This window comes from Halyomorpha halys, unplaced genomic scaffold, assembly GCF_000696795.3.
Source record: "Halyomorpha halys isolate HHAL.00 unplaced genomic scaffold, Hhal_1.1 Scaffold327.1, whole genome shotgun sequence".
NCBI classification, from domain to species: Eukaryota; Metazoa; Arthropoda; class Insecta; order Hemiptera; family Pentatomidae; genus Halyomorpha; species Halyomorpha halys.
In genome coordinates this window covers 246,944-268,379 of record NW_027105022.1, presented here as the reverse complement: position 1 = coordinate 268,379, position 21,436 = coordinate 246,944, and the positions used below count along the sequence as shown (strand labels likewise).

At 29.7% G+C, this 21,436-nt stretch overlaps 2 protein-coding genes across 2 annotated transcripts in view; one reads left to right on the top strand and one right to left on the bottom strand.

Annotated features, from left to right (window-relative positions):
* The window catches only part of LOC106681326 (uncharacterized), a 152,185-nt gene extending 134,641 nt beyond the window's left edge, over positions 1-17,544 (bottom strand). Inside the window, exon 1 of the mRNA XM_014421579.2 lies at positions 17,379-17,544. Coding sequence (XP_014277065.1) covers positions 17,379-17,388 — 10 coding nt within the window. The 5' untranslated portion in view covers positions 17,389-17,544. The remainder of the gene's footprint in view (positions 1-17,378) is intronic.
* Positions 1-21,436, top strand: part of LOC106681324 (midasin) — a 416,397-nt gene that overhangs the window by 177,180 nt on the left and 217,781 nt on the right. The window lies entirely within an intron of this gene.

The following is a 21,436-nucleotide window of genomic DNA, read 5'->3' as shown; positions in this document are numbered from 1 at the left end:
TATAATAATTACCAGAGGTTGAGTAACGTATAATTTTTAAGTTATATCTGGGTATCTGAAGTTTGAAAATTTATTTTAAATAAAATAATGTTAAAAAAATGATAAACCTTCTCGTTTTTTTTTTTTTTATTTGTTTTGTATTATTGTTCATAAGTAGATTATTTTTGTATACCGATTAATATGATGTCCATTTATTGTGTTATTTAATACTAGTTAAGAAATTAAAATTAAGGCATGGTTCTAAAGACATCTGAAAATAATTCTCGAAGTAAAAAAAAAAAATTATTTATTTTTATATGTACTTGTATATTGTATATATTGTATACTGTGTGTATCCCGCAAAACTATGGTTGAGATGATATATCTCTAGAATGACTCTTGAATTTTTTTAAGTACTATGAATCTATTGATTTATTGTTGGCGCCGATCTGTTAAAGTGACTAACAAATATTTTCGGCCCCCGTTTGTCCTGATGTGATTCGGGCTTTTTCATTTTTCAAAGATGAACCAGACTGACCCCCAAACGATCTCGAAATGAGTGGATATACTTTTCTACTTTGTATTTAAGATACCGTTTGTATTATAAATATATCCCGGATTATTTATCAGTATAGCAAAATTTATGTCCAGGTGGATGTTTGCCGCAGTTATTTTGGACTATTCAGTAAATAATAGGATGCAGTTATTTCGTTTCCTTAAATCTTTTTTTTAATTTCTCATTTTTTAAAATTTATATCCGGTTTAAGTAGAGTTTCCAACTTGATGTTACTATATAATTATTAAGTTAGAATATCTTAACTTTGTTAGAAGAGGATCTCTTTGTAGAGGTTTACAAACAGACCAAGTGCCCTAATGGAGGTGAAATCGCTCAGACTTCAACAAGTGAAGTCCATTGACCTTCCTCCTTGCAAGAAGTGGGCTAACAACATCGACTGTAGATGTCAAAGCCCCTCAAGACCCTTCATCAAAGGACCTTCCTTTTGTAGAGTACTCTTTTACCAGGACAATTACCATAAACCTCCCCGCCCTTCCAGCGGTTGAGCCCTTAACCACTCATCTCGTCCTGCCTCCATGCATCTAGTCACACATTAATTACCTTTTTGTCTTTCTCCTCTCTCATTCGCTTAATTTAATGTTTGCACTTGTTTTCAAGTAGACTAAATGTTAGAAAAAGAACCGTTTCTGGTTCGCAATATGTATATATCTAAAATTGATGCGTGGTCATTGTGATGATTCGTTCTTGTAATATGTGATTGTGACGATTCCTTCTTATGATATGTCTTTTTGATGATTCTCTCTTACGATATGTCTGATTAAAATCAAGTAAAATATTATTTTAAAACAACAAAAAATGTTTTTTTTTTTTTTATTATCAACGTTGTTTGACAGCCTACTCCGTTTTGTTTACCGATGAGGAAGACATTCTTGGTTCTTCCCTAATAATGGAAGTTATTTAAAAATAATAAAATCTGTACCACTACAACTCATGGAGATTCATGGATTCAGTACTTTGTAAGGAAGTACTGTTACTAGACCAACGGTTGTGCAAGGAGGTTATTTGGTCGGTATCACTCTCGAAATGATGGAAGTTATAATAAAAAAAAATTTGCTCGAAAGAAAAAAAGAGGAACGAGAGAACACTTTTAAGTTAAGGCTATTATTGTGTTCCAAGGTTTAGATCGAAATTTCATCTCTTCTTAACAGTTTTAGTGTGGAAGTTTCATAATATGCGATTCAGAACACACTAAACTACTTGTGTTTAATAACAAACCCACAGAATCATGATGATATACGGTCAATTATTTTTTATTTGTGCTTTATCGTTCTTCTGTTCTCTAACTTAGAGCAGGAAATATGGGTTATCCTACATATTACCAACCTATCCAACTATTCTAGCCGGATTGGGAAAGGCGAGATTTATTCCGAGGGGCCATCACGAAATAAAAGTCAACTCGCCCCGGATGATTTCCAACGGGCACCGCTTTTGATACTGGAACGTTAAGTCAATGGTTTAACACGCTAGGCCATCCACAGACCACCGGCAACTTTATCCACTCTATTATTATGTTCCGTAGTTCTTTATTAAACTATTCTTTGATCAATCCTCTAATGACTTTAATTATGCTCTAAGCAAATGTTCACAAATATTTACTTTCACGTTCTACAACTTAACAATTCAAAAATCAGGCCCTTAACAAGTATTGGGAAAGTATGGTTTTATTTTATTTTTTTCGTAATCATCATTAGGCAATTTTTATTTTAGATGAATAACCTGCAGCTTTCTATGGGTTTCCTTTTCATTAAATTAAAACAGTGTTTCTGTGGTACTCTCTTTTAATATTAGAGTTTTTTTTTTTTAAATAACGAAGCTGTGCTCAATTTTTAGTTTATAAACAGGCAGTTGTTAAGATCAAAATTAAAACCTTTATCCGACAAGGTTTTTGTTAAATTTTAATGAATTTAATGTAATAATGATATTATATAATTGCTAATACTCTTGTTAATTTGACTGAAATGAAGTGATTGAAATCACGAATATATTTTTTTTTTCATCAATAGTAATTTATTTTTATCTCCATAAATACTGATCAAACTGTTGCATTAAATGATTAACATTTATATGTCGAAACGATAATTCGTCCACTTTTTAACAAAACTAATCTAACTAATTTTAATTAAACTAAACTAATATAATTTATTTTAATTAAATTAAACTAATCTAAAACTTATATGTAAACGAAGTTACATATTTAAAAAAAAATTATATGTACACTTTAACTTAGAGAGAAATGTTTTTCAAATATTTCTATATGATGTTGTGTCCCAGACCTCAGAGGCAAGAAACTACTTTTCTTTTATCTTGAGGTAGATAACTATGTCCTGGCCAATTGTGTTTTCTTTTCTTCCTCTAAGCTCTATGGGATGGGGGATAGTTATCGGAAAAGGAATAAAATAATGGTTTGCCAAGAAAGTAATTTTGGTCTGTACCAGTATATGACGTTATGTTTGTTTCATTATTATTTTTTCAATGATAGAATTTTTTTTTTGCTATACTAAGCAGAACTGCATCAGGGAAAGTTCATGATGTAAGTGTAGTGACATTACAAAGGTACTTTGAGTTTTGAACTGCTTTCAAGAAACGGAACGATCTATTTAAATGTTTATTGCCAACAAAGAACTCATGTTTCACCATAATGTGTGGCACACATCGTTAGTAACACCTGCGAAATTGGAGCTTGGCTGGGAAATGGTGTTGCATCCCCATTTTGCTTCTACCTTGCACCATTTTTCTTTTATACCTCCTTAATCTTTTAGTTACAATATATACATGTCTTATATTTAAAATCCTAATTCGGAATATATATTGCCAAATGTCATCATAAAGGAGTGGGCTGGGTCCGCTGACGGGGGAGAGGAGGTATAAGGACGGGGAGGGACCGCTCCACCATTTTCAATCAGCGGTGTATTTAAACTCATCTCCTATGAAGGTTAGGAACAGCCTTTTACCTTCGAGGTAAAGATATAAAAACATCGATAAAACCTTATTGTAAAACTTGGATTAGTTAACAGAGGTGAATATAAAAATATTCGTTCACGAAAATGAGCTTCCTTCTACAGTCATAATATTGAACGTGTAAGGAAGCTTAACATAAGCGTTAGTTTTAGTAAACTGTTAATATATTTATATTTCTGCCAACAAAAAAAAAGTTAAAATTATGCAAAGTGAAATATTATTTAATGTACTTTTCTGAAAACTATTGAAATAGAAGTTGGTCAGTCTATCAACTGAATGGTACATTTGTAAAATTAGTACGAGAAAGTATTACAAAAATATGTGTTCTGAAACGAGCGATGATTAATTTTAACTGTTAAGTGGATCGGTAAGTAAAAGTTATGTCGCGCACTGCACCAGATTTTTAATTATAACGTGTGTAAAACTCCAATAACGTGTGTATCCATTTTGGTGACATTGGAGTATTCATGGCCGCCATTAGCCAGTAGCCAGATGAACCGACAATGCGTGTAGCTGATGAGGCTAGAGAATAGAACCATGCAATCAGTGAGATGGTGTCAGGCAATCAAGAACTTGTGCCAAGTTGAACAGCTGTAAATATAGACTAGCGCCACGGGCAGCCTATCTCGTACTCCTGCTGCTACGGGCGTACTTCCTCTGGGGATCTAATTATCTCTTATCTATCCTTCTATCATAAATCCAATCCAGATTACAGGTCGCGTTGCAGTTATTAGCAATATACAGGACATAGGGTATTCCAGCCTGTGGAAATATGATATGTAGCATTAATCGGCTTTCAAATATAGGGTTAGGTAGTTTGGGAGAAAAAGGTGTAATAAAAAAAAAATCAGCTTTGTTAATAAAATAACCTATTGTTGAAACTGATTCTTCTATGAGCTATTTAAAAATACAGTCCGCTTAAGTAAAGTGCTGGAAAAACGTTGAAAAAAGGTTTCTGTTAACGTTTACATAACCTAACTTAGGCTTATGATAGTCAACCATTCAGAGTTCGATGCTGTATAGGAGTTTAATGTAAAATTGATGTATGTTGATTCGGTTGTCCTGCTGCTGTTGGCAGATTTGATACCCAAAGTGCTTGAGTAATTTAAAAAAAAAAAATGATCTAACAGTTAAGGAAAGTGAGTTCGATAACTTGTTAAACGTTGATATAATTTATTAATGACTGCTAAATCCGGAAGTTAGCTTTCATATGACTTGTGTTACTATCTAGTATCAAGATTCGATGACAAAGGAAAAACCTAGGCATCAGAAGAGACCTATCTGTGAGATTTTTTTTTTTTTTTAATTTTTCTCTTTTCCTGATGTTGTTTTGCTTTATCTGAAAGATTATAGTAGGCAAATACAATATACAAGTGCCACAACATGCACTTTTAAGTTCTTTTTTTTTTTTTTTTTAATAATTTCATCAGCAGAATCAAATCAGGAATGGAGCTGTTCCGCACTAGGTCAAATTTATGGTTTTAGTGGTCTCCAAACTTCTTTCTTGGGGGAACCATTGCCCTAAGGTGTTTGGCAAGACGCCGGTCCACTTAATATCGGGAAGGCGGCCCCGATGTGCGTGGACCGGAAAACGTACAAACTCTGTTTTATATATTTATATATTATTTTAATTATTAGGTAAATCAATTTTTGAAGAAAGCAAGTATAAAATTGTTGATACTTGCCATAGAAGCTGGAATAAAATGGAAATAGTAACAAAAATTAAAACAGCAGAACTTTGTCAAGCTTTTTTTTTTTTTTACTGTTAACTGCATATATTTTTTTTTTTGCACTTGTAAATAGGAGAAGCATGATGTGTCACGGTGTTTAACACGGCGCCTCACTCCCACACACCCTGTGTAGTTAAGATGAAATGATCGACTAAGTAATCTATATATTTACACCACAGATATGATTAGCGCTGACACACTTTAGAGGTGGTCAAGTGTGTAAATCGTATAGTCAGAGTGGTTTAAATCGATTAATCTTCATCATTTTGAGAAAAAGATGTTTTTTCCTGGAGATTGGAACAAATTCCATTTTGACGTGTCCCAAATTTGTTTTCTACCATTTAAATATTACTATGCTGTTTGATTAAAGGTGATTGCGAAATGATTATTTATTATATATGTATTTTATCTTTATTCTAAAGATATCGGGCCAAAAAATCGGCAAACTATTGAGCATAGCACTTATTTATATCAATTTCAATAGTTAAAACTTTGTAGATTGTATTTATAGAATAACTCAAAATGTTGTAACCCCCAACCCAAAAAATGGTACTAGATGTTAGCGATACCTTTGAAACAAAAATGGATTAATGAATAAAAGGAAACCCAATATTCAATGGTAAAAGTTTTCTCCGGAAAGTTGAATATCTACTATCGAAGTTGGGCTCTTGCAATGGTGGAATCAAAACAAACCAAAACTCAGTCAACAAGCGCCTTCAAGCATGCAGCACAGTTATATAAGTCGTTTTTCATAAAAAAAACAAAAAACAACAACTTACAGTTTTATCTCCAATAAAAAAAAAATAAAATATTCCTTTTATTTTTCAAATTTATAGGAATTATCGATACTCTTTAGAAGGAAGTCTCCTAAATTGGTAGTTATAAAGCAACAAATGTGTATAAATAATTAGGTAACTGTAAATGTATTTATCTATACATCAAACCAAACGAAGAAACTCCCTATATAAAGGTTTTAACATTCCATAAGATTTTTCTGTGAAGAAGATGGAAAAATGTTTGGCCTAGTTTAAATAGTTTCAGTTTTTGTGCATAAGAGATTTCGCTTAGAATTAAGCCCTGGTTCATTGCCATTGTTGCTTGTGCCAGTCAGATGAGGTCAAATAGAATTTTTTTTTTCAATTTCGTAGTTTTAACCTTTTTATAGGAAGTTTTTAAAACGTTGCGTTCTGGCTTACAGCTTACATATTCAGGGCGATAATAAGTAATTCTATAGCAAGTTAAATGAAGGTATTGACATAACAGGCTTTAAGGTATTATTATATTAAGAACATATAATATAGAATATAAAGGTATTCTATCATTCGATTTGTTTCATAGAAATAACTAACTAGCCAATCCAACCATTTTGAGTTTAAATTCCAGACCTACGATAGATTAAACATCCAGAAATATTTAAAATTATAAATTATTTCGTTGGGCTTGTAAACACCGATACTAAATTTTCTCTCCGCTTGTGGTTATTATTCTGTTAAAATTCAAATTTCTAATATAATATTATATATGAAGCATATATCAGTGGACTAATGACCAGACCATTGTGGGATTCCTACTAAAAAAAAAAAAAAAAATTGTCCCTTTTCTATTTTACCGTCCCTTAGAGCTTTGTATTGTCATTATCACCTTTTTCAAGTTGTCCTTTCTTATTCTGTTTCCTTTTTGATTATTATACTTATGAAGCATGATACTGATCGCTGTTTTTTACATCTTTTATAATTTCTAAGTTATATTTGCTTTCTCTTTTTAAATAAAATTTGCAATACTCTTCGTAACTAATTAATTTTTATTCTTTAATTATATCTCTTTTTAACAGTTTTTAAAATTTACCCAGTGACCGATATTAACACTTCATTGAGACGGAACTGGTTACAGCTGCAGGATAAAATAATCCCCCCCCCCAAACATGAAACATTAATTCGGCCCGCGCGAGGACCCTATTCACCTGCTGACTCCGGATAAAAGTCGGGCGACCAAACCTTTGTGCAGGCCGGAACAAAAAACGCTCGCGGATCAACCTGACGACAAATGACACCAGACAAAAGTTATAAACCTCGGATGGAAAAACAGGATAGTGCCTAAAGATTTATATGTTCCATTTCCCAAAACCATTCTTCCAAAGCTCTCCTCTTTGTCAAATTCCATCCCCACCACTTCCATCGGGCTATTTGAAAAATTGATGTTTTTCCAAAGGTTCCTTCTTTTGGGCTCGATGAGATATCTTTATAAATCTTGATCGTTGAGTATGTGCATAGTTATATGTCACAGTTTTTATTAATGTCTTATGATTTTGTAACATATACCTTCTTTCAGTTACGACGCCCTTAAATGAATAATTAAATAAAGAGAACTCTCGAGATCAATGTACAGAGATATTATTAGTGCCGAAGTATTAAACAATACTTTATGTGTATAATAATAATTATTAGTATATTTAAGTTAATATGCTCCTATTGAATAATTGTTTTACTGATAATTTATGATGATGTATTCATTGCATATTTAAAATTTAAATATATATACTAATAATTATTACTATACTTATAAATATTAATATTCTTGATAGCCTATATTTGCTGTCATTATAGAAATTTTTATTTATTTATCATTTGCTAATAATTTGTGGCTTTAGTTTTTATATTTCTCTTTTCTTTATTAATAAATAAAATATTATTTATTATTGAAAATAAATAAAATTGATTCTTAAAATAAAAAAAATTGGATAAACTAATCATGAACAAAAAAATATCAAATAATTAATAAATTTTATTGGGGTAAATCCATATTGGTCTGGCCATTTTTCAGGTTTTTCATTCAAAACAATTTTCCAGATCGGACAAAGTACAAAATACACTCTTCTGAAAATTGTTGGACTCACCCTTTTTACATAAAATCGAAGAAATGGTAAATAGCGTATAGTAAAGAAATATAATTTAGTGAAGGAATTTTAAAAGTTATTTTTTTTTACCATGTATTGCCTACCATCAGTCACATCGACTTTGGTCGATAAGAGACCTCATTCCCCTGTAAATTGTTAGGAGAAGAAAGAGTCCCGACAAAAGAGAAGAGACAACAAAGGAAAGGATCCACACGTGACCCATCGTTCTATTTTGAGTTATTAGAGCAATTAGGACATAAAGGGTAATTAAATACAATTTGTAAATAATTGCAGACCATAATTCCCGGTGAGAGGACGCGGCAATTTTCCGGCTGATTGGTCCGTGTGACCCCGGACGGGAGAGGGGGAAAGGGAGATGGCTTCCGTAATTAGAGAACCTGCCCCTTTTTACACATTCCCTTTATAGTATTAGATTTCTGAGGAGCTCTCAGCCTTGTTCCACTGGCACCGCTTCTCTTTCGCCCTAATGATTCGGTTACCGTTGAATCTGTGTCGATATGAATTAAGTTTGATGTTGGTCTATTAGAGACTGTTAGTTTTATTTATTATTTAAACAATTTGTGGCATTTTTTTAAATATATTTATCGGAGTTTACAACTGTACATAATCCTACATTTAGTAAATTTGATGTAAGTTGCAATGGAGTGATACAGAAAGTGTTCAGAAACTACCCATTGGTAGCACTGATGAAGTTTTTACATTATCAGGTCTCGAGGCCATCTCCTTTGCAGGCTCCTCGAAGGATTGTCAGGAATGTAAGAGGAAGGAACTAGTAGATTTGGGTGATTAAGGAATGATAATAATGGAAGGAATGATATCTTCTTTGAGCTAGATCGGTTACATATGGAATATTAATGTCTTTATGTATGATTTTATTTGTGACAAATTAAGGAGCATTGAGGATTTTACGAAGGATTTTGGATTGTAAGAATTGGAAACGAGAGGAATTTGAAGGTTTAGTGGAGCCCCAAAGCTCAACTCCATATGGCCAGACTGGGCTTATTACAGTGGTATAGATCAGGATTTTGTAATGATAGGAAGTTTAGACCGTCGTATTGTCGAAATCAACTTGCAGTTTCCTGTCTTTCAGTCTTGTGTGAGGATTCTTGGTTAGTCGTTTGTCCAGATGTAGTCCAAGGTAGCGGATCTGTTCGACGGGGGTAAGAGTAACATTATTAAAGGATACTGTAGGGCAGTCGGTAGTGGGGGCATTTAAAGTGTTTGGAACTCTCCTATCTTTAGCAAACGCAGATTATGATACAATTTTATATGTACCAACTATTTAAAAAAAAAATGACCGTTAAAAAAAACATAGCACCTTATGCAGGTTAATTACCTTAGACTATCTAATAATCTAATAATTATTTTTTTATTGACGTATCTTAAAAGATATTGATGTCCAACACCATAGTTATCTCTATGTAAAAATTTTAGAATAAATTACTGTAATTCTTGTATGACCAATATTCAAATATAAATTTATTAAATCTACTGTTGCCTTTAGTTTAAAAATTATCAATTAAAAACACAGTGATTCCTTATCTACGTATTGTTTCTCGTAGGACGTTCCGAGGATTTTGTGTTCCGCTGTTCAACTATTATCAATTATTATTTTTTGAAAAACTGGGCATCTGGAATTGTTTACAATTAAATAGTTTTATTTCTAATTATTAATAGAAGAACCTGTCTATAAGTAAATAAATGAGTATTTTAAATTCTTTTGCTCTTACTTGATATGCTATTATGAAAATTATCTCAATATATTATAATATATATGAAACTAATAAATTGTATTAAATTATAGATGTGCTGTTTAAAAAAAATATATAATAACTTATACAAATGTAGATTTCAAAAATTTATAAAAGGTGATGTTCAGACAAAATGTACAATTTTATATATTATATTAAATATTTTATATATGTTAAATTATTAACACAGAATCATACTTTTAATTTTTTTCTTTGTGTTATTGGACATGGTGTAATTTTGAATTCATCTTCTGTTTTTACCTCAACTTCTTTGAAATTAAATCTATCAATGCAATCTGGTTCATCATAATTTTATGTATATATATTTCATCTTTGTTAATTGTAAACCATTTATGAGTAATGCTGTACATTGCTCTATTACATGGAAAGTTTTATTTATTTGAATAAATAATTGATTACAAATTGAGTGATTGCTTTACCAAACTTTTGCTTTGAATAGAAATTTTTTTTAAGGAAGAAACCCCAATTTCTGAAGCTCAGTGTTTATATTTGTTGTCCTTTAATTTCTACTCCCCTGCTTCCAATTTCTAAAGGAAAATGGAGGTGAAATTTTATATAATCAAAAAGACCTCTGTAAAATGAAGTTTCGTTTCAATTTCACGGATGGTTGGTAAACTTCTGTAAGGATGATAATTATTTCGCTCGAGGTCTTACATAAACAACGTTTTGGAATGAAGTTCTGTAAACTTTTTTTCTTTGATATTAAAGAAAATTTTGTGATCGTTCTTCGGTAATTATGGTGGCTTTGGTAAAAGTAATTATTTATGGAACATAGCCAGGTTTGAAATAATCGGATGTTGATTTTAGCAACATGTTCAAACATTAAATATATTTTGTACTTAACAGTATAAATTAGTTATAACAATCATTTTTCTCTCTGGACGACGCTGTTCTGTCGTTAATGGTATTATTTTTTTAAAATTTTAATTTACGATTTTATAAGATTTATTTATAAATCAGTATGTTCTATTCGAAAAGACTTTTTTCCACCTCGATAAATCGTGAAAACCCTATAGTTTTATAATGCAATTAAATTTTAATCTCATGACCTCTTTCCTTGTATGCAGTCATCATCAACATCAATTACAATTACGTGTCCAAGAAATTAAGAAAACTTTTTTAACGAAATGTATTTTGAAACATAGGTAACGACAAAACCCAACCAAACGAAAATATATTTGTTTTATATTTTTAATTCAAGCTGCTCTTTTTTCGAATTAATTTACTCTTCCCTTATTTTAAATTTAATTTAATCATTTATTTACAGTTTTTAAATTAAAAACGACCAACTAATGTATTTAAATAGAGGCTAGAAAGATATTGACTCAGATTATATTTAAAACTTTGTTTATTTATAAAAAAATGTGATTGTAATACCTCAAATATAGATGATAGGTTAATAATTTAGCGATAGGTGAGACTTGTTTTATGAGCGAAATTTCTGTGTATTGTCTATGTATATAATATGTTAACACTCACACCAAGTGTTTATTTGGACCGAATATGTTGATTAAGAGAATTTATATGTCGAAGATTAAAATATACCTTATCCAATATTTCTCATTTAACTTTTGATTTTCCAGTTGCTCATTATCTTATCTTTATTCTTAAAGTATTTTTTGCTAAGTTGTAATTAAATTTTTGTTCTTTCTCAATCTTTACAAACATAATAAAGAAAATATCATCAACTATTGGGCTATGGACAAACATAAAAGCTCTATAACCAAGCAACCAGAATCAATACGATCCAAATCATTTTAGATTTTGAGATTTTCCTATCTAAAGTCAATATATCCGCTTTTGATGTAGATAAGTTAAATTTCTGTTGAAAATGTTGTTTAATAACGCCTATTTGACAAGAAAAAAATTATAATTTTATTTCAAAATGGAGGTATGAAGTTCATTACCTTCGGTCTTAGAATTTTGAAATGAAAATAAAAAAATAATTTTAAAGATATAGATGTATTAACTTTAAAAGATGTATAAACTAGCCAAACATAATTTACAATTTCGATGCAAAATAAATTTCGTAAATACGGAGATGAGGCGTATTGATATGTAACTTAAATATATTTAAGTATATATATATATAATGAAAATACATTTTAACTCACTTGAACTCCTTTCATCCGGTTTATAAGACATTTATTCCATCTTGAATTTTAGATTTTAGGCGCCTTTTATTTTTATTAAAAATACAAAGATTCCCTCTAGAATTTATTGCGTATTCAACTGAGATTGGAGTAATCCGAGATCCTTTTAACTGGAAAGCCGGTAGAAGGATTTGCTTTTATATTTACCTCAATTTTTATTCGCCCTTGATTCACATAAAATTGATAGCTTTATTCGATTTGCTACCTTGCATATTTTAGAATATTTTATTTTACTATGTAATTTTATTTCAAAGTTACTATACCAATATGGTATAATTTGATGTTTATATTAACTATTTTATTTTATTTTGCAACCTAGCTAATTTAAAGCTTAGCAACTATATACGGCAGACTACAATGGAAAGAGCTCAGTTGGTTAACCTGTGAGAGATCAATGCCATACCACATTTGGTTACAAGTTGGATATTATTGTTTTATCAAAAATATCATATTGTTGTTTTAAATTATTGACTAGTTGATTTTTTTAAGTGTATAACTTTTTAAAGTTCTGTTACTTATGTGTTGTAGTTAAAATTGCACCCAGGCTTCGACAGTTTAATAATTCTTTCATTGTCTATGTGTGTTTTTATTATTTAATATATACATTTTTGTATTTTTTATAAATAAATAAAAATTGGATTATAATTTTGAACATCTTAAGCGTTAGGTTTGAAACTGATTTTATATTGTTTAAAAAATATTCTATTATAATAAACAAATTATCACTTTTTTGTTACACTAGTATCGAAAATCGAATGAGGGAAAAGCGATTAATATTTATCTTGAAATTTAAATTTTACACTAATTTATTTATCATACTATTGTATATTGCAATACGGATGCACAAATAAAGCAGTAGTAGTTTTGGAGTTATGGAGAATCATTCTTTAAAAATAAACCTTATTTTAATTAAATGGAATTAAGAACTGATAAACGAATTCTTTATATTTCTTATTATCCTTCGTATTTCTTCTTTATTAAGTAGTCTAAATAAACCAAAAGTTTATTATTATTATTAATTAATAATTGACCTTATGGTATCTCATGATAGATCCGAGCTGGTCAAGAAAAATACATTTAATTTATAATAAAAAACGAATTTAAAAAGAAAGGTCCAGCGGGGATAAAAAAAAACAAACAACTGAAATAAAACAAATGAACTGCTAAATAAATACCTTGTACAAATAGTTTCCACTATTTTTTTTTTACCTCCACCCGGACCTTCTCTTCCTCAATTTATTTTCTATTATAAAAACGTACAGACGCTAGGGTTTTTTTCCACACTATTTTCTTGGAAAAATCAGTATAATTATTCTTATTATAATTTTTTTTTTTAGTAGTACCCATATCGAGAGGGTTCAGTATAGTGCTAGACGTTCTAGTATTCTAGTATTAGCGCATATTAGTTCATCCAGCGTTGTAAGTCTAGCTTCTGGGTATGTCCTATTTTATTTTATGCTTTTTATTATTAATAAATAATAAATAAATAATTTAATAATATTATCGTGTGCCTGTATTATAGTATTCAAGTTCAACGGCCCTGGATATCGGCTTTGCAAATGAAAAACAAGTTCGAGAAAAAATGTGTTCGACCTAGTTTCGATTCAATTTTGGCACCTCGCCCGATTCGAGGAGTGGCAACTTATGCCCACTGCCATTTCTTTGCTTGAATAAATTTCAATACTTACGCTCCTTCCCCCTCCCCCAACCTCCTATTTTGGTGTCTTCATAATCCTACAATTTAGAATTTGACTATTACCAGTTCTTTTTCAGTTTTTAGTTCTGGGTGCTTATGCATTAACGGAATAAAAATATAATCTGAAAGCTACAAGGTCTGAAGTGTACAAATTAAATTTGGTATGAAGCTTTTGGCATATATCAACTACCTTCTTAAAGTTGAGTATAGAAATTTTTTGATTTACTGAAAACATATTTATTAGGTATCCGAATAAATCAATTTTAGATTACTATGTTTGTGTGATGCGAGAGTTAATTTTTTTATATATTACAAATCACGATATTTTTCAAGATATCTTTGTAAGAAGATAATTCTATTGTTGGAAGATGGTCCTGTTGACGGTCAAAAAAATGTACGCAGAGAGCAGAAAAAAAACATTTCTTTGTAAACGAAGTTTCGCTCCACTGTTCAGGGCTGAGCTCAGATATTAGTATGCAGAAGTAAAATGTTGAAGCTCTTCAAAGTAGAGGGAAACTTCGGTGACAAAAAAATAGTTTTGTCTTACTTACATTTTTGTAACTTCTCTCTACCATCACACACGGTCAACTATTAATCATAAAAAAATAATATCATTCAAGTATGTAAACCAGTATAATATTCTTAAAACCTTTTTTGCAAAACATTGTCGGATTGTTAATTTTTTTTTCGAAAATGACATTTAAATTTTTTTTGTTGCATAATTTTCATTCTTTATATACACTTCATTATTGACTTCTGTGGTGATCTTAACTGGCTTTTAAAAGATTGTTTAATGTATTAACGAAAAATATGTTAGATCTCCAGGAGTGTTAGAAAATGTAAGGCAGTAACAAAAATAAGTCGAAAAGAGCTTGTGTTTATACTTATTTGATTTCACCTAAAATCATTGATTTATAGGTTAATTTTTTTTTATTTTGAATTCAACGTATACCAAGGATACTGTCTAGAATTACTTTCTCTATTGGTGTTCCCCTATAGACTGTGCCAAAGCTTCTAGTGGTGTCACAAAGTAACCACAGTCCATAGTACAATGTGTGGAGTACTACGTCAAAAACAACATTAAAATTTTTTTTTTATCTGATGTACCAATATTTAAGGAAAATAGCTATATGTAGCTTTAGACTTAAAGAACTGAGTTACTTAATTAAAATCTTACAAAATTTTATTACACATCTCATTTATCCTAGTATTGTTAGGTAAATCAAGAGCATACTAATAAATATTGGGCAATGAATAACTTTAAAATGGATCATGAAAATCAAAGTACAAGTATAATATAATAAATATAAATATAATACAAGGAGTTTGCGATCAGAAGTCGATATCTCTTAAATGATTATTAAAGAATTATTAAGGGAAGATTTTATGTTGATAATTTAATTTTTTTTGTTTAAAGTTGAATAGTAACAGATATATGACAAGTTAAAATTTAAATTTTAAAATATAAATGTAATATGAAGATTTTTTAAGAAATCAATTTTTGAAAAATTATTATGGGGATATTTGATGTAGAAAAGGTATTTTTTTTATTAGAAATATTGAAGTAGCTCTACCTATTAGACACGTTAAAATTTAAATTTTGAATTAAACTGAATATGTTTAGGTTGTAGAATTAAAATTTGCAAAAAAAAAAAAAACAAATAAAAAAAAAAGTAAAAACACCTTTTTAATTAAATTGCTCGTTATACACTTGTTGTTCGCAAGTGTTTGTTTGTAAATCAACAGACGTGTTAAAAATTCCTTCGTAAATGCCAGGAGGTGTAAACTGAGAATTCAGCGGCAAACTCTCCTCCAACGCACCATACTCTTTAGTATTGTTGCTAACGATTACAATTTGTTTCTCTCAGTGCAACCAGAGTTTATTTGACAACACTTTAATTTTCATGATTAAAAAAAAAACCTTTATAAATTACTTATTTAATCATTGTTTTTTCCTTTTATTTGTTTGTGCCAGTTTATAACATATCAATGTGTTAGGTTATCGAGGTTATACCGACGGAATTAACTTTAAATGACAAAAACAATAAAATAAATAATAAAAAATAACTATAAAACTAACACTATAACTTTTGAAAAAAAACGATGTTTTTAAATTATATTACCGGCATTTTTTAAATCTACTTCATTTTCCTTCAATTTTTGTTTTTGATTTAATTAAAATATGAGAGAAACTATAAAATACAGCTTGCAAAAGTTTAATGAAATTCGAAGAAGAAAACAAAAATAAAACACTTTATTCTATGCCATGAAACTCGCTGATACATTTTAATATTTAATATTATTATTGTACATTTTAATACCTTTGTTGGAGTTTATTTTTACATATTTTTACATTTATACATATCAGGTACAAGGTTTGATTATTATTAAAAAAAGATCCGATAAAATATATTTTTTTAAATTATTGCGTCTAGATATATTTTGTGTATAATGTAGTATAGATTACAGGTATACAGTTTCGGGTGTATTTTTTAAAATTTAGAATAATATGTAGAGTTGCTTTCTGTGACTGTTTTTATTCAGTTAAATGTGTGTTTGGTTATTGATCGTTTATTATAAGTATCCTTAGTTGCTAAAATGTATAATTTATCCTGTCAATTTATGATTTAAGTTGTTAAACCGTTAAAGTACTAGGCTCGATTAAGACGAGTGTAACCACTTAAACTTAAAAAAACCACTTAAGGAAATGAATCTTTTTTAATTTAATGTATCTGGATATATTTTGTGTATAATATAATATATAGGTTGGTTACATAATCTAGTCTTCTTTTTTATGTAAATTACACTTTCGGTAACTAGTTTTTTCAAGTTTATTCCTGTAGTTAAGTAAGATGTGTGCGTTTGTGCGATTATTTTTCCTTTATTTAATGTATAAACTGGGTCATTGATCCTTCAATTTGCGATTAACCGTTAAACTATTGGGATCACTTGAGACGTGAGATGAGTGTCACCATTCAAACGGCCGAAGGACTTTTATTAAGCTGTAAAGGAAACTTAACATGGAATGTCAACTTAATTACTAACCGTACAGCAACTTACTTTTATATTGTACCTAATAAAGTTTCAAAGTAGCTCATATCGTTACCCCACGTTTCAGTTTCGTATCCAAAAGAATTTTTGCACAGTTTATGATTTTTTGTTCAAATATTTCGTGGTATATCGGTAAGATTTTTTTTGTTTAGAAATGACATGTGGGAGGAGAATTTCGTTCTATTGCCACTGCCTTTCTGTATTTATAATATTTAATTACCAACTAACCCTCTCCAAATTAATAATCAATTATTGAACTGTTAATTGTAAGATTGTATTTTATTCAAAAAGTTTGTTAGATTAAATTTTATTCACATCATGACAATTATATTTTCTGCATTTCCTACAAATTTTTTAACATGATAGAAATTTCAATGGGTTATTTTTTTCATAAAAAATGAATAAACTTATATCATTTTTTAAAAATTAATTTTCTTTCTTTTAATATTTTTATTTCTAATTTTCTATACTAAAGTTGGTAGTAAAGGAGTGGTGGGGGCAGGCTGAAGTGGGTGGGGGTTAGCGTAGGGGCAGTTGTGGCTACGAACCTGCTGCCATCACGTACTCTTCTGTGGCGATGTCTTCAGAACTGCCCAATTGGAAGGTTCATCCCTGGACCCTTCTCATGGTCCAAGCTTTCCTATCTCGAACTGTCGACCTTGATACTTCTGGAGTTTTTTATTTTTTTTCCAGTCGCCGGTTTGACGTACGCCTCACTCCAGGGACCTCCCGGAGCCTACCGAGTGGTGGAAGATCGCGTCAAGACTGAGCACAAGTCCGGGGCTCCCAACCTGCGCTCCTGCGCACCTCTATCCTACAACTCCTCGGCTTCGGCCGGCCTATGTGGTCAGGCTCACTGGAAATTGAGAAATAGAAAAGAAACCAGAATTTTCTCCATTTTTAGGTTGGGCCACGACTGCTTAATTGCTAGATAAGCGAGAGAGCTGGAGAAAAAGTGTATTAGTCACCAAAATTTATTATTTAGTACGTACGTGCTATTGAATCCTGTTTATTAAAAATTATTATTAAAAATGTGAATACTCATTTTATTTTAAGTAAAAATACTTGTAATAAGTTGCACTTTACAACAACTTGTTTTAAGAGAACTTACAAGCCCACTAAGTGTGAACTGAAGTATTTGCTGTATGTCTGGTTATTCATTTATTTATCAGGAGGTATAGCTTGACAACCCTATCACCCTTATCAAAAAGTGTATGAAAAGTTAGATTTTAAACCTCGGTTCTTTTTTTTAAAGATTTTTTTTCGGTTCTTCCAAGAAGGAAGTGTTTATAATTTGCATTTTACATAATGTAAATAAACCGCTTATTACATATCCTAATATATACAGACCTAAAGCTGAAGAATAGTATAAAAAAATGTAAAAATATACCTAGTATTAATTTTATATCCATTACTTTCACCGACTTGCGCAAATATATTCTCCTGGATTAATCGATAGTTATGTATCGAATAGAAATGGTAAGCAATCCATACTGTTATACAGACTTATCACCTTAAACGTTTTGTGTATTTCGTCAGTTTCTCCTAAAAGAATAAAAATGTTTTTCGTTCCTGCTAATGCTAGAATTTTTATTATATTTTTTCCCCAATTCTTGAACTCTAAGTAATATTCTGTTGAATTTAATATAGATATTCGTATTTTAATAATATTCCTTAATGATGCTAAAACCGTTCTACGAAATAATAAGTTGTTAGTAGTTATTTATTATATTACTTTATTTTGATATTTTTCATGGAATTTATTTAATGGATTCTTTATCCTCATTTTATGTAAGTGATTCATCTATTTTTCGTAAAACTTTCCAGTCGCTAACATAGTTTAGGGAAGAGAGGTGTGCTCAGAAATATTGTAAAGGTTGGTACCGGTTTTTTAAATTTTTTATATATGATACTTTTTATTTATTGATAGAAATTACAATTTGCCACATAGTTGTGGACAATAGGTAATAGTTATGAATGATAACATTCATACTAAAATAAAATAAGAATAAAAATAAATAAATAAAAAAAAAGTACACAAAAATAAATAAAATCCCATAAAATATATACAAACAAAGGATAGAGAAAATGAACATAGTCAAACTATATGCATGAAAAAATAAATAAATAAAATAATATAATCTCTAGTCACATTTACAATATTATATACAATATTTACACAATCGACCTGAGGATCACTGAGCCCACCCTATCCCCCACGCCACATCACTGGAAGTGAGCCAGTGGAGGCTGAGCAAGTGCGCTAAAGCGTTGGTACCTGTACAATTGTTTATTTTCCCCAAATAACGAAGGTGAAATAATGAAAAAGATATTTTGAAATCTTCACTTTTTTTTTTTTAAATTTTCCATATGCTCTATTTTCCTTTTTATCTTTCCACTGTACGTTTACAGTGTTAACGTTTCGGGGTCTATGCCATCTAATCTTCAGAACTCTGTCAATTGTTTGCCTGGACCAAGAATAGAATGTTAAAAAATATATGAGATACATAATATCTTCATAAAAACGACTGTAGGTACTTATGTAGCTTACAAAGTAATGTAAGGTATGTAAGTACCTGTAAATTACAGATAATTCAATGGCAGTACAACTCAGAAGATGGGGTAAAATAAAGCCAGAAACGTCAACGTGATAAGAAAGTAGAGAATAAATAAAATAGAGGAAGACGAATTCCTGAATTAATTGAAAATCAGGAACGCTTTTTTTTGTAGATTATGCGTTCTTAATAAACCTGGCAGTATTGAGTGCATTTTTAAAGTATAAGTTTGTACAATTAAATAGGATTGTAAAAGTATTAAATAAAATTAGCTCTAAGTTTTTATTTTTTGGTATTCATCCAATGGGTAGTTGATATTTTTTTAAATAAATTAAAATTGATATTAAGATTTTATAAACAGTTTTATTTTTCGTTTTTAAGTTTATGCATATTATGTAGATGTATGTAGCGTATGTATATACAAAGTTGTATTCAATAAAGCAGTTAATGAGAACGAAGTTTCCTCAAAAGAAGGGGTACATGTGTATGGTAAGATAAAATGTGTAAATTAATGGAGGTTTTTTATTTTATTTTATTTTTTTATTGATGATAAAAAAATTTTGATAATAAAACAATATACCGTTGGTTTATATATGTTCTGTATTTGATGTTTCAGTGTTTCGTTTGCAATTCTAAATATGCATATTAGCAGATTGTTCCTTCTCATTTATTATTTTTAGTTTAATTGTATTTTTTTTTCTTTTTATTTGTTATTAGAAGTTAGTGACCTTATGTTTTATGATATGATATATGGTTTTCTTTTATTTGTTCTAATTTTTTTTTTTAATGTATTCTCTTGATTATTGTTGTTCCTTTTTATTTTTTCAAATTCATTATTTTTATGATGTTTTATAATTTTATTTTTATTTTGTATTCTACTCTAAGGCTCTAAAACTTAAAGATTACTATTATTATTATATCTGTAAAAATAGTTTTCGATTTATTGCGCTCGGTGTTTGCATAAGTACAAAATATATATAATATTTTTATATACTTGCTTATTGGTAATCAGTACATACATTTTTCTATCTGAAAACATGTTTCATCCTTCTTCATGTTAGTTTTACTAGGGGATGGGTTAAGGGTGAATGTAGTTCTTCTATTCTTTATTGTCGAGGAGAAACGGAAACTGCTAGAATATTTTCCTGATTTTGACAAAACGTGGTCAAATAACCAAGTCACTCAGACGAGCTTTGGCCTGTGATATCAGCCAATAAGGAACCGAAGCACGTTCTTCCTTACCATCTCGTCCTATCTGCAAAGACACAAATCTCGCACACAGAACTCACTGTTACTGCATTAGAGGTCGGTAGAGATGTTTTCTAAAATTGTTTTTATCAATATAATATATCTAGCTTTTGTATCCATACACGTTATATGACCTTATTTGTTTTATTTTTAGCCTGGAAATTATGGGAACTTCTTTTTTTTTTAAGTGTGACTATTTACTGTTTTACTTATACTAATAACTAACTCTAATACAGTAATAAATCTATTTCTATTAGTTATAAATAATTCAACTATTTACATGCACGTAGTGTTCTCAAAATCATTTCATATAAAAATATAGTTTCATTTTGCTTAGTTAATATTAAATTATATTTTTTTACAATAAACTTATTTTTGTTACTCAATCATAATTTTAATAAAATCAAAAGTGATAAAAATTGATGCTTAAAACTTATGTGTTGTATAATAAAAAATAAATAAAAATGTGAAACTTTTATTCTATGACTGCCCAAGTTTTTCTAGGACAACTTTTTCAAAATTAGAAGGTTTGTATCAAGGGATACTTATGAACCTCTTAGCGAATCGAACGTGATATTTGAAATTTTATTATTTATAAGTTCATTGCATGTTGATAATTCCGCTGCTGAGTTAATTTGTGATCTCATAAAATTTTAGTGCGTAGTATTTTCCCTTGATTTGATACCCTCACAATGGTAATTTCAACAAATTTCAAAATAAACTTTTTCATCTCTTCATTAACCAGGAAATTTTCGTGATATAAAATCTTGATGATTTTAAATGTAGTACTAACAAATTCCCTC